Below are 14615 nucleotides of genomic sequence, written 5' to 3' on the forward strand. Positions count from 1 at the left end.
CGGGACGCCGTGTCGCCACAGCCTGGGCCCCACCGCGGAGTAAACTTCGCGGCGGCCGTGCTAGCCAAGGAGAGGCGTGCGCTGGGATGATGCCGGGCATCTCCCCCAGCTGGTGAGCCGCCCGCCGCCCCAGCTCCCACTCAGCCGCCCGGGGGGGGGGGGGGGCGCGGGACAGCGCACGTGCGCGGGCAGCGAGGCCCGAGAGTGACCGCGCCGTGACCCGCCCAGGGGCGAGGGCGCCGGCTGCAGCGCAGCCCGGACTCGGACGCACCTGGCCTGGACCTTGCGCCTCTAGAGCCCTGCGCGGGAGTCTGGGGCTCCCCTCCGAGTGGTTCTCCGGGTGATCTCCCCCTTCGCCTCCGCTCCAGCCTGGGCAACTGGGGGCGCCCCAGAGGACGATGAGAGATAAGGACTGAGGGCCAGGAAGGGGAAGCGAGCCCGCCGAGAGGTGGCGGGGGCTGCTCACGCCAAGGGCCACAGCGGCCGCGCTCCGGCCTCGCTCCGCCGCTCCACGCCTCGCGGGGCCCGCGGGGCCAGCCCGGCCGGGCGGGGATGCTGGGGCGGAGGGCGCAGTGGCTGTGCTGGTGGTGGGGGCTGCTGTGCAGCTGCTGCGGGCCCCCGCCGCTGCGGCCGCCCCTGCCCGCCGCCGCCGCTGCCGCGGGCGGGGGGGCGCTGCTGGGGGACGGCGGGAGCCCGGGCCACGCGGAGCAGCCGCCGCCGCCGCCGTCCTCCTCCTCCGGCTTCCTCTACCGGCGGCTCAAGACGCACGAGAAGCGCGAGATGCAGAAGGAGATCCTCTCGGTGCTGGGGCTCCCGCACCGGCCCCGGCCCCTGCACGGCCTCCAGCAGCCGCAGCCCGCTGCGCTCCCGCAGCAGCAGCCTCGCGGGGAGCCCCCTCCCGGGCGGCTAAAATCTGCGCCCCTCTTCATGCTGGATCTGTACAACGCCCTGGCCGCCGACGACGACGAGGACTGGGCGTCGGATGAGGAGAGGCGGCAGCACGGGCCCCGCGGAGGGGTCGGCTCGTCCCAGCCCCGGCAGCCGCCCCCCGGCGCGGCGCCCCGGGTCAACAGCAAGAGCCTCCTGGCCGCGGGACCCGGCGGTGGCGCGTCCCCACTGACCAGCGCGCAGGACAGCGCCTTCCTCAACGACGCGGACATGGTCATGAGCTTTGTGAACCTGGGTAAGGATCTGGGGTAGCCTAACCACGAATACACTCTCCCCCTAACGGTCTCCCGAGCCCGGGGAGGGAGGCGAGAGGGTGGAGGGGCCCCTGGCACGCGGGGCCCGGCTGGGGCGGTGGGGACGCGAGGGCCCGCGGGCTCCGCTCCCGCCACCTGCGCCGCGGTGGGCTGCTCGTGCGCTTCCCCGCGCGGCGGGCCGGGCCGGGCGGCGCGCTGGGGCTGCGGGAGGCGGCGGGCGGGCTGGGGCGCGCCGGGGCGTGGGACTCTCGGACTGCGGCATCCGAGCGTACTCCGCGCTTTTTCCAGTAATGCCGGGGCCAGGTTAACTCGGCTTTAGCAGAAAAGTCCCGCCCGAGTGTAGCCAGCAGGGAAGGAGAAGGCTCTTCAACACTCTTTCCCCTCCTCACTTCTTTTGCATCCTTAAAGCTCTGAGTGCCAGTTTCTCCACTGGGACTTTCAGGGAATCTGATAGCAACGGAGAACTTTGGAAACTTGACGTGATTGTGTTAAGTGGTATCCACGGAGTTGGGGGAGGAGGGTTGCAGAGGAAGGTGCCAAAAGGACCTCGGAAGGCATGCCAGACGGGGTTCGCGCGGGTTTGGGACCGGATCCCCAGCCCAGTTGGGGTAACCCACCCGGGATCCTAGTTCACATGCCTTTGGCGGGTGCCCCCAAAGGCTGAACTTCTGATCACTGCTGCCCCGAGCCGTACGGGCAGAGAAAGGGTGCGGGTTAGGGGCCGGGGTTGGGCGCTGAGCTGGTCTGAACTGGTTGCCAGGCAACAGAATGGAAATTCAAGGGCGGCTAAATCGGGCTCCGCCACAAATGTTCTGTGGCAAACCCGGACGGAGTCACATAGCCTTCCCTCCCGGCCCCCCCCCCCCCACCCCGGAGTTTTCTCATCTGTAAATGAGAACGGTGTAAGGAAGACTTTTTTTCAGGATCAGTGCCTCTGATTTGTGCTACTCTTCATTCATAAACTGACTCAGCTTAGCGTAGACAAAGGGCTGTAGGGGACACGTTCTCCGCGGGGAGAAATGGGGGCGCGGTAGCCACGCCAGGGGTGGGTCTCCGCGGACTTCCTTTCCCGTGTGAGACGCGTGGCCCTGCCCAGGCCCCAAAGCGGGTTACCAGACACTTGTCAAAGCCACGTCAAAAGTGTCTGCATTGGACATTATTTACTTGAATGATTACCATGTAAAATAGTTCAGCGAGTTCTTTACAACTGTATCTATGAGATGATTCTCTGCTGGGTTTTGGGGGAAGGAAGGAGTGGGGACCCAAGAGGGAGGTCAGATTGGCATCCAACTGGTGCAGAAATCCTCCTGGGAAATTCATGAAACAGAATCTTACAGGGAGTGGGAGGCTCAAGGCCTGCCAATCTTGCTGCTTGCAGGGCCAGGAGTTCTGATTGGATAAGAATTTTCACCATTTATTGGAACCAAATCCAAGGTTGAGGCACCTCCAGGAAATATTCTAAGGACTCTCATTGCCGTCAATAAAGTTTGCAGGGGAGGGCCAGCGCTCTTATTCTAAGTTCGGTGCTGCTTCTTGCTTAGAATTTCACCTCTTGCCACCCCCCCCCCCCCCCCGTTTCCCGACAGCCTTGGGGAGATGTTACCTTGCCTCTTGGGGTGGTCCCAACCTGGACAAAGTGGAGGATGAATGGTACTTCTGGCTCTTTCATGGAGAATCATTCACAGTCTCCAGAGAACCGTGCCTGGGCTTAGACCACAGTTCTAACCTTGGCTGTCCATTAGCATCACCTGCGGACACTTGAAGAACTAAGGGATGCTGGGGCTGCTCCCCAGAGCAGTTAAGTCAGAGTCTTTGAGGGTGGGCTCTGGCATCTTTTTTTTTTTTTTTTTAAAGTGTCTTTGGTTTTTCTAATATGCCACCATGGTCAAGAAACACTGACGTGATCCTGATGTCTGAAGGAAATCAGATCATTCCAGTGAGAGATCAAGAGCAATGCTTTATGTTAGTGGCTCTGGAATGTTGCTGCACATTAGAATCACCCGGGGGCTTTTAAAAACCCAGATGCTGAGGTGGTACCTTGTATCAATGAAATCAGAATGTGTGGGCTGGAAGCCAGGTGTCCATAGTTTTAAATTAAGATTCTTCATGTGAATCCAGTGTTTGGGAACCACTGCCTGAAGTGATATTTGAAATTGTTAGGGTTGGCTTCAGGCTAAGTTTGTAAAGGATGGTGACATTTACTGTGTTTAATGACCTCTAAATTCTCCTCGTTCCTTGCTTGTGTGACCTTTCTTGGTCTACAGGTACACAGTGGTTCTGAGTCACACTGCTTGAAGCTGGTTGTCAGCTAATCCTGCTAAGGGGATGATTTAACTTACATTTCTCATAAGGGAAACTTCAAGGTCCAAAAAACAACACCGAAAAATTTCCAAGAGAATTCAACAGGAGTGTCCTCTCGGGTCTGGGACAGGCTGATGTGGAACTGGAAGAGATTCCTGGGTAGGAAACTCTGCCCCAGGCCCCTCCTGTCATAGCACGGGGCTTTCTGACTATGAGTTGTCACTGTCTGTAGGTCCAGCCCTGGACTCCACGGGGTCAGTTGGGGGGAAACCTTCAGGTAAGTAGAATCCAAGTCACAAGCCATGCCACCTGCTAGTCCAGCAACTCTAATCTTAATCCATTTAGCAGTAGGAAAGAGGATTTCAGAACGAGAGGCTAAAATGTGATAAAATCTGATTATCATAGCTCTGAGCTTAAGGACAGTTCATTTGAAGAAAGTAATTGCTTAGCAATGTGGATTCTCTAAATAAGAATGTTGGAGAATTCTGCCGATTTCCACATCCATGGCAGGTTAGCGGCTGTATTACCTGACTCATTAAAGAACCTGCAGAGAGATACATGTTTTCAAGTACTTTTACACCTAGTAAGTTAGATAAATAAACTGAAAGTATAAGAGAAAGTGATACATAGTTGTAAACCTTTTTTTTTTTCCTCCCCTGGGAACGGAGAATAATTTACTCATGAAATACATCTGAAACACGCTGAGCCTTCTCAGCTGGAGTGGCTATTAGGAAGTATGAATCAACAGAATTAAGTTTCTCCCACATATCCCAAATGCTGGTTATTCAACCAGCTCACTATCATTGATGTTGACTGTTTGAAACTCTCTCTGGGTGAATAGGTTGGAGATGTTAACCTCCTTAGCACTGACGGGCTGGTGCGTAGGGTGCCTGGCAAAGCGGGTGCATTCAATCAGGGCCCCAGATGCCATTTTATTCTTGTTTTCTAATGCTAAAAATGTCTTGGCATTCTAATAAGCAGTACTGCCAATTTGGTGACCTTGGAGAAGTATCCTGAAATATCCTTTAGATCTTAAAATTCACCTTCTTAGAAAAGCCTCTCTAACCCCTGTGTAGCAAAGAGTGCTGTCTCCCCTCTCCCCACTTCTTTACCGTCACGGAATGCTGCTTATTCCCTTGGTTGCACTTATCACAAAGAGTGTGTGTGTGTGTATAATTTTTTTTCTTTAAAATTTGCTTATTCACATGTCACCCCTCTGGGTGGCAGCCTCAAAAGGCAACCAGGCCTTTATCCTCCATTGAAACCTAAGTCTTAATATCATGCTGAGCACATGGAAGGTGCTTAATAAAGACTGAATTAATGAGAAAGACCTATCCTTCATTTAAAATTCATATTTCACTGATCTGGAAGATTTGATCACTTAGAAATGGCATACCTGATTTCTGTTAAGTCAGACATTTAAAGTAAAGACATTTAGGACATGGAGGTTAATGGTATCCAATGTATATCATAATGCTTTATTAATATACCTGTTTTTTTATTAGTTACCCATATGTATATTTCTAATGTGCATCACATTTGAGAGTAGTGCAAAATTTTTCTTTAAATCTCTGCATTTCAGACTTCATTTATTTTGAATTAATGAGGTATTGATCTCTAGATGGTAGGGTAAAAAGGGAATAAAACTCAAAATATGCTCAGAGAAGGAAATCAGTATGTATTAGTACAAGTAACAAGAAACTTATTGTACTAAAAATCCTGGCAATCTTCTGAACAAAATTACCCTTGGGAAACATAAATTAGAAGAAAAATGGAATACTCCCTACTTGTATTTGTAACCAGATACACTGTACTGTCTTTTTCTCATAAACATAGGATCAGTGGTACTATTTTTCATGGAGGCTGCCTGTACTTATGAAGATTTTTGTTAGCAGAAAATAAATCCCTGCCGGCAAGCTACTCACAGCAAATATAATTTGGAGAATTTGGTTGCAAGAGTGTGGTTCAGAGGAGCAGTGGATGTTCTAAAGAAATTTCAAATAGTAAATGTGAAATTCAGTGGTATTTCAACAACAAAAAGTTGTACAAAGTGTTCTTAAACTCAGATCAAAGGGCAAGTAGATATCATTGTTTAGACTTCAGATGGTGTTTCCTCTGGTTGTCCTTCTAAGAATGGGTATAAATCCTTTTTAAATGTGCTGAATCATGCTTAGTTCCTCTACTTAAAAGCTTACCTCTGATTAGCATGGAGGAAGGATTCCTACTGATAGAAAAAAAAAAAAATCTGTGTCTGGGGGGAGGCGAGCAGGTCAACAACGTTCAGCACTTGAATATTCAGCATGTCCTCACGGTTTTCAGAGTTGAGTGACTTTAAATGTTGGATTTCAAAGTCATGTTTTCCTTGAATATGGGGGTGGGTGGCTGCATGCTGGGCGTCAGAGGTGGTCAGCGGACTCTCGAAGATGACTGCCCGGTCATCCCGCCTCACTCTCTTTTGAAGGAACGGGGTTAGAAAAGGAGCACGGAGAGGGTAAAACTTCTTGGATGATTCACCGGCGTTCTCTAATTTTTCGTAACTCTTTCGCTCTCGGCCTCCCGTCCTGCATTTGAAAATGAATTAGTCCATAGAACGCTTTTTCCTTAATATGAAACCAGTACAGCTTTTCTCTTAATTTTTCGATTGTGAGCCTTGTCTTGCCTTTTCCCTCTCTCCTCCTGTTCGAATTTTAGTCACATCATATTTGGCGCGTCCAGCAGTGGGAAGGAAAGCAGGCAATAGGGAATTTAATCAGACAATTGTGTTCCCGACAAGAAGCTTCCGTAAATACCCAAGTAAGGGGAGTAGAAATCAATATAGAGACTCTCTGAGAGATGAACAATTGAGAATCCTCATGTATGCAGACAGCTGTTACACATTAACCTTTCTGTCCCCACCCTCCTTGTGGCCATGGCCCAACCCAGCCAGGTGCCAGGCAACATGGCTGCCTTGGCCACAGGGTGTCACCCAGGGCCCGGTGTGGGGCACAGCTGACGACTTGTGTTCCTCACAAAAAACCTGATGCCGCCTCCTCTCTCTGTTTTCATCATGACAGCCCAGCTGCTCTTATTCAAGCGCATTCTCTCCTCTTATAATGTGCTTACTTTCCAACACCATGGTTGGCCGTGCTCCCTTCCAACTCTTGCCCTCTGGAAGCTGGTAAGCCAGAAAATGGCTCCAGTCTTACCTGGAAGATAGGAAAGTGGTGACAGTTGTATCAAAGAGAAGGAAAACCATTCTCACTGTCATGAAAACTAGACTCACTAAAGAACCAGGGCCATCACCATTCTGAAGTTTTTGAGAGTGCCAGAAATTCTCAGAACTCAGTTGTACCTGCTCATCTTCCACTGGAAGCATTAGAAATAAGAAACTGTAGTTCACTGAAGTTGACTGGATTTTTTGTTCAGTTACCAGTGTTTTGGTAATACTGTTCTTAGGTGCCTGGGTGGCTCAGTCGGTTAAGCGTCTGCCTTCGGCTCAGGTCATGATCCCAGGGTTCTGGAATCGAGCCCCGCATTGGGCTCCCTACTCCTTGGGGAATCTGCTTCTCCCTCTGCCCCTCGCCCGTTTGTGATCTCTCTCTCAAGTAAATAAAATCTTTAGCAAAAAAAATTGTTCTCTTCCCCCCGCCCCCCCCCCCCACTGTAAATATATCGTATTTCGGTCCCCTATGTGTAAAGTTAGACTCTGGAGCTGGCTGGGGACATGGCTCCCTTCCATATCATTGTTTTATCTGGGGAAACATGCCCAAGCAACCGACACCCCATTTTAAAGCAGGGCTTTCACTATCATTAATAGAAGTTTGGATTATTGGCAAATTTGTTATCTATAGATCATAGAATTTAGAGCTTTAAAGGTTTTTGAATATCATCTAGTCACTTATGTTTGTAGTTAAATTTGTTTGATTTATTCAGGACCATTTCCTCTTCACTGCTGTTTTATCTTAAGGCTGAGGGACGACCACCAAGAGATCCTCATGCACCAGAGGAATAGGGCCGTAGGGCCATCGGTCAGGCAGGAGTGGATAATTAAGGAGAAATTACAAAAGCATGCAAGAGCACTGCCCTGGGCGAGAGGTGGGGAAGCCCAGATCTGGAATTTTGTGGGTTTTTCTCTTCGTGGGTAGCATTCTCTCCTAGAACTCTGCTTGTGGAAAAGAAAAAGCCATGCATATCTATAAATATCCCCTTGTTTGGCATGCCAAAGCACTGCAGACCCCAAAGAATTGTTCTCTGCTCTGAAAGTGAGTTGAAAACCAGGTTGCTGTGAGTGGCATTGTTCCACTGATGTCTGCAGGCACTGAGTCTCTTCCTGCCCTTCCCATGTCCATTATTAAAATGATTGGGTCCATAATAGAAATGATATCTAAATGACATCAGGTAATTCCTTGATGGGTCCCCATGGTCTTGTTATCTCTAACCCAGTCCCAGATGACTGGGTAGAAGACTCCCCTTCAAACATTTTTGCAGAATGAGGTTCTGGTTCCGAGTGGGAGAGCCTTCCTGACTTTCAGGTTCCTGGGCATACGCCCTTGATTACTGATCCTGCTGGATAGGTTGGGATTGTCCTAGGCCTGAAATGTCCTTGCTTCATATTGCTGATTTGATGTTCAGATTGTTTTCTCATCATCAGAGAGCTTCGTGGGGGTGGGGTGGGTGAGTGCAGTGGCTTGACTGCAGGCAGAAAACAGTGTCTCCAGGGCAGAGCCAAGCCCTGAGCCTTCTACACACTGAACTTTGATATCTTCCTCGATCCTTATGATGACTCTCCTGCCACTTACCCTTTTCACCTTGTCCAGAATGTGACTTCCAGCCTTAGCCATCTGTGTGTGTTGATTGTTGTTCCTGTGTTTACAGTCTTGTTGGTTTCCTGTACATGAACATGGGCTGGCAAAAAAAATTCTGATTCGTGTATCAGCAGAGTGTGAACTAACCACATCATCGGTGTGAGCTATTTTATGTGCTGATTAGGTTGGGAGATTTTTGTAAGTGGGCTTGCTTAAATCCCCGAGACCAGTTATTTTCTCCCCCCTCTTTCAAATCTATGAGTTACATTTAAATATTCTAAAGATAGAGCTTTGTCAACTACAGAATTAGGGACTAAGAGTTTTACTTGACTTTGTTTTTTTCCAGATTTTATTTGAACACTCCCATGTCAGAGTAAGTTAACAGAGAAGCTGTGCATTAAAACAAAAAAATACATTTTTTTAGAGCAGTTTTAGCAGTGTATAGCATAATTGAATGGAAGGTCCAGAGATTTCCCATATATTCCCTGCCCCCATAGAAATAGCCTCGGTTGCTGTCAACATCCCACACCTGAGTGGTACATTTGTTATACTTGATAAGCCTACCTTGATCACCTGAGTTCATTGTTCACCGTAGGGTTCACTCTTGATGTCCTGTGTTCCCTGGGTTTGGACTGATGTATAAGGGCGTAAATCCATCATTATAGTGTCATACAGAGTCCTTTCACTGCCCTAAAACTCTTCTGTGGAGAAGCTGTACATGTAACCAGAAAAACAAATCAATGGGAATATGAAAATTCCCAAAATAGGCAGAGTTTGTGGGGAGAAAAATAAAATGCCTTTGTTGAATAATGTTTTGTTTCTGTGGTCTTACCACACTGGTATATAAATAAGTAATTTCGATGGACTCTGTGGACCTGATTTTGTGCTTCTGTGTTGACCCCAAATCCATTAGAAATCCCTCCCCCACCTTTTTTTTTTTTTTTAAGTCTGGGAGTTTAAAAATCTTTTTCCCTCCACATACTTTCATTGAGGTGTCTGTCACCATAGTACCTAGACAATCCCTTAGGCAGAGATATGAGCGATTAAATTTCTCCCTGGCTTGTGCCCTGTTTGATCCATGCTCTGCAGGATTTGGGGGAGTCAAATAAGCCTGAAGAATGAACAAGAATTATACGAATTCTGTGCTTGTTAATTATTGAAATTTGGGGGGTGGTTAGGGGAAGGATGAAATATTTTTCCTTCCTTTCTGAAAACATATTAGAACTTAGTGTGCTTTTGGATTGAGAAACTCACAAAAGTGTTTTACTGGCCCTAGAGGCAGGTCAGGGGACCTTAAAAGATTTCCTCAGGAGAAACTGTTTAGACCAGATTAACACTAAATTAATAGAGACTCTATAAATCCAGAGGGCCTTGTAAAGTGATATATAGATTAGGCTTATTTGCTTTGAACTGTTTTCTATGAGATCGGGCTACACAGATTAATGGTAAATAAGAAAACATAACTCTGAAAGATTGTTATTGAACGAACAATTCATTTGAGGTGTTTTTGGAACTTGTGGGCATTTTTTTTTATAAGCATTGTACAGGTGAGACGCTTCATAAATTCTCTTCAACTCTCCTCCTGCAACTCTCCATTTTAGTGGGGTATTTTCTCACTGAATACTAGCTAAATCCCCCTGCTCCCCGTAATGAAACCTCTCAAAAAGAGGGGAGATCTTGGGACCTTGGTGGTATCAATGGGCTTGGGAAATTTAGCTTTAGTAACCTCTGACTTAGGATGTGCTATGGTTTAAGTACCCCACTGATAGGACAGAAGCTTGCTCAAGCCCTAAGTGAAATGATACCACAGGGTAGGACTAAGACTCAGGGTAGGTAATGGTGAAGAGGACGTAGGTGCTTTAAAGACCTTTGGAGAGTTGCATTTTTCCCAGGCGGGGCATGGAACAGGCCGTTGCATCATTATGGGGTCTGTGTAGGGTGGAATCCCCTAACACCAGCTTTGGGAACTGCTCCCACAAATCCAGCACCTTGGTTATTTCATTTGCTTAACTGAGGGTGTTTGACACCTCTTGTTACGCGTGCACATTTGTGTCCTCATTATAAGATGTGGACTCCAGCATAGCTTCAGGGATGTAGGTCGTCCCCAGTGGAGGTTGGTTTCCCTCTTTCTCTTTTGTTTTTCCCTTTTCTTCCCATTAGTAAATTTAGCAACTCCATTGCATTTATTTCCTCTTTCTTATCTGTTCTTTTCTCACAGTGTTGGTGCCTTTGGTTAGTCATTGACCTAACACAGCAGATTGTATGCCATCTCCATGGTGTCTGGTGGTTTTATACCACCCAAATGACTCACTGGCCCCTAGAATGGATGAGTTGCTGGTTTTCTTGATGGTGCTGGCAAGTGCTTATGGCCAATTCAATATAGAATCGAGGAAAGAGTGCATGATCGAGATTTAGGAAGCTTGAATTTATGCTCTAGTCTTAGTGCTATCCCTTTTTATGATATCTTGGTCAAGCCACTTAAGTGAATTTCTTGGTCTCTTTCCTTGTAAAATATCTTTCCTTTTTTGTAAAATGTGAGCACATTGGCCAGATCAGCATTTTCCAAATAGCGTTTCACGGAACACTACTTTTCCGAAATATTGTGCAGAAGATGATCGTGGAGAATATCATTTATATCCTCCTCCCTCTGAGACTTACAAATCAATCAGCATATTAAAGCTCTGACAAGCCCAACAGTGAAGAAGTCTGCTGATTTGCTTTAGGAGAGTTTTCTTTTTCTATTTACTTTTGCTCTGTAACTGCTTTTTATGTCCACCTCAGGCGCCTCTGCCCCCAGATCCACTCCTGATCCTTCCCCCGGTCATCTTTGTGGAGCGGGGTTGGGACCCCAGGCAGCTGCATCTCTAGCGGCTACTTGCTCTTCTGTGACTCTAGCTCGCTCTGGATGAGCTGCCGGATTCCACCTGCCACTGGTGGCCCCGGGGGCTCTCCCTCCTGAGGGTAGAAGTGGCCTCTTGCTGCTGCTGACGGTCCATGGGCTGTCTCAACATAACCTGTTTGGCTGCTTGGCTTTGTCTCAGCTGTCTACACCACCAGTTCCCTGCATTAAATTCCCTCCGTTGTGGGTGCCTGGGTGGCTCAGATGGTTAAGCGTCTGCCTTTGGCTCAGGTCGTGATCCCAGGGTCCTGGGATCGAGTCCCGCATCAGGCTCCCTGCTCAGCGGGGAGCCTGCTTCTCCCTCTGTCTCTCTCTCTCTGTCTCTTATGAATAAATAAATCTTCAAATAAATAAATAAATTCCCTCCATTGTAAACACTGGCAGGGATTCCGCTTTCCCTGCTAGGACTCTTGATTGCTATCATCTCTTTGTTGCTGTTGTTGTTGTTGTTGTTACTATTATTCATTCTTTTTTTTATTATTATTATGTTATGTTAATCACCATACATTGCTATAACCTCTTAATTCAGTGGCACGAAGAGAAACTCTGAACTAGAGTATCAGAACCCAATGCTGGGAGTGTTCCCTGTTGTGTTTCTCTGACTCTTTATTTTCTGAAACAGCTTTCTTGAGAGAGAATTGACAGAACAAGCTGCTTATTTCAAGTGTACAATTTCATGAGCGTCAACATAGACCTGTACCTACGAAACCATCCCCACGGTCGAGATAGTGAACATATATCCTGTGCTATTCTTTTGGGCAATTACCTCTGCCAGGGAATGCAATAATCCTAACGCACAGGATCTTCAGTGAAAACTCCCATTTTTCATGGATGATGTTGCTTTGCATGCATTGGTCTTACAAGCCTTGAACATCCTTAAGAAAGGAATTTGCTGAAGATGTTTGTGAATGGTTATCTTGGAACCAAGGAGTGTGGGGTCAAGCCTTCCCGGGGTCAAGCTTGCTCTCTGCAGCTGGTGATTGGCTTTTATCCTATATCTCACCTCCCATATTTATTTTAGGAGATAATAGTAAAAATAGGTAAGTTCTCTTTCCTAATTTTGAGATCGAGCATGTAGGGGTACTTTTGGGTTGTTAGTGATCCTATTGACATCTTGTTTCTAAATACTCAAGTTTAAAAGATCTGATCCTTCTGAAAAACATCACAAAGATGCTTTCCTGTGTTTCTGTTTTAAATTCTGGCAATTTAGGTAGGGCACAAGTCCAAGAAATTTATGAAAGTAGACTCCAATTTACCCCCAACTTTTCCCCCTATGCTCATCCTTCTCCAAATGTTCTGTAAGCTTAAGTAGAAACTGCATTTTTTTTTTTTTTGCAAGAAAACCTAAGTATTGTATTTCTTTATGGCCTTTGCCTGGAAGAATGATCGATGTCACTTATTATCCTATTATCTCAAGGCAAAAACTGAGACTTTTATAGCTGCAAACTCAGATAGTAAGATAGGGGTGAATTTGGAGAAAATTATTGGGAGTTGTATTGATGTTCCTAATAGCGCTGGTCACATGATGGAACAGCTTCATGAAGTTACCTGACCATGTCCTAACTCCAGACCAGGGGAAGCTTCTCTTGTCTTTCCACCCACTTTCTCCTTTCCCTTTGACTTCTGTCCGCATCACTCTGCTGTCCCAGGTCTTCATCTTGCTCTCCACAAGACTTTGTCACTTTGAGACCTTTTTTTTTTTCTTCCCCTGAAAGGACTGTACAGCCAAAAGGTGAAAAAATTCTCTCCTTTCTGTAATGCTGCTTGCTCCCTTCTTGGTTCTTTTTCTATCCTGTAGACTGCTGCTTTATTTGGGGACATTTCGTGAAAAGCAGCAAAAGATTGAGAAGGGTTGGCATGTGACACGAGAGCTACACACGGGGCTGAGATAGCCACGCCCAGGCCTGGGACTCAGGAGATGACAAAGGGCCACAGGGCACGATGACAGGCAGGTGCCAGGCTTAAAGGTGCCCCGCCACAGAGACGTGGCGGCCTGGTGGTTGGCAGGCCATGGTGATGGGGAGCCCAGCAGCTGGTGTAGTCAGAAGGCCAGAAGTCAGCCGTGGGGAGGTCTGTCCGTGCTGAGCACCTGTGCGTGTATTCGGAGTGCTGTCCAGGCGCGATGTGGCTCCAGAACTGTGTGGGGTCGCGCTTCTCAAGCTGTCTTTGCGCAAGAACCAGTTTTGGTTTTGTTTTGTTTTTAATTTTTGTGGACCTATACTTTTGTGAAATCCACCAAAGATGAGTTATTAGAAAAGCAAAATGAAACAAAACAGCCCCAATCCATAGAAAACCAAGCCTCAATCTTTAGTTATTAGATTCCACTGGTATGAAATAAGTTGTTGTCAAACTGAATAGCCTCCACTTCTGTAATTGTTGCGCGCAGGTTGACGGTGGGTCAGCACAGACCTAGCGAGTTTCTTTTCCTTCCTTCCTTCCTTCCTTTTAAAAAAGATTTTATTTATTTGAGAGAGCACGATTGCCCAAACAGGGGAGCAGCAGGGTCCCTGCTGAGCAGGAAGCCCCATGTGGGGCTTGATCCCAGGACTCTGGGATCATGACCTGAGCTAAAGGCAGACGCTTAACCGACTGAGCCACCCAGGCGCCCAGACCTAGCCTGTTTCTAGGGAGCAGCTTCTTGGACCAACCCGCTGACTCGGGGCATTTGGTGAGGGAATCTACAAGGGTCTGCGAACCAGGGAGCTAGGCACCCCAGTGCCGCCCTAATCTCCGCCCTCTTCCCACATCCAGCCAATCGCCAAGCTCGCTGTTTCTGCTTCGGGGATCTCTCAGTCCCACGGGGTTTCTCCACTCCTTCCCCAAGTTCCCTGCGCCAGGTCACTGTGAGGTTGGCCTAGACCTCTGTGCTGTCTCCTGTGGCTAACCCACCCTTGCATCTCTGCCGGCTCGTCCTTCGGTAGCTTGTCTTTCTGTTCTCCCTCTTCCCTCCCAGTCCCTGGATCCTCACGGCGGACTGAATGAAGCCCCAATGCCACTCTGATTCCCACCCGGTCGTCCAGCTTTACCTCCTGCGCTCATCTCTGTGTGCTATCCTTCAGCTAACCAACTGCTGAGCAATTTCCTCCTACCCCTCCTGGCCTTTTTCTCCGGATTTTTAACGTTTATATTGTACAGCTGCCCATTTCCCCATTCTCAGTTCTGTCCTCCAAACCCCGGTTCGAATGCCATCTCATGGTAGCCTTTCTGACATCGGCTGACCCACATGCTATGCATGACTCTTTGGAAGAATGTTCGGAGCTTTGCCTTAATGCCGAGTGCCACAGAGCAGCTTGCTAACGTCAGATGTGTGTTTGCAGATGAACTCCGTGTGGCTCATAGGAAGGATTTGGGAACCTTGGATTCCAGTGTTGGCTCAGATTTGGGCAAATCACCTTCAGCACCAACTTCTCTGATTCTTTGTCGGGTAAT

The 14615-nt window shown here is 48.0% G+C and overlaps 1 protein-coding gene across 1 annotated transcript in view; it reads left to right on the forward strand.

Annotated features, from left to right (window-relative positions):
• Positions 1 to 537: 537 nt before the first annotated feature.
• The window catches only part of BMP6 (bone morphogenetic protein 6), a 159976-nt gene continuing 145898 nt past the window's right edge, over positions 538 to 14615 (forward strand). Inside the window, exon 1 of the mRNA XM_027601685.1 lies at positions 538 to 1183. Within this exon, the coding sequence (XP_027457486.1) occupies positions 553 to 1183 (631 nt within the window). The 5' untranslated portion in view covers positions 538 to 552. The remainder of the gene's footprint in view (positions 1184 to 14615) is intronic.

Source organism: Zalophus californianus, chromosome 7, assembly GCF_009762305.2.
Source record: "Zalophus californianus isolate mZalCal1 chromosome 7, mZalCal1.pri.v2, whole genome shotgun sequence".
NCBI classification, from domain to species: Eukaryota; Metazoa; Chordata; class Mammalia; order Carnivora; family Otariidae; genus Zalophus; species Zalophus californianus.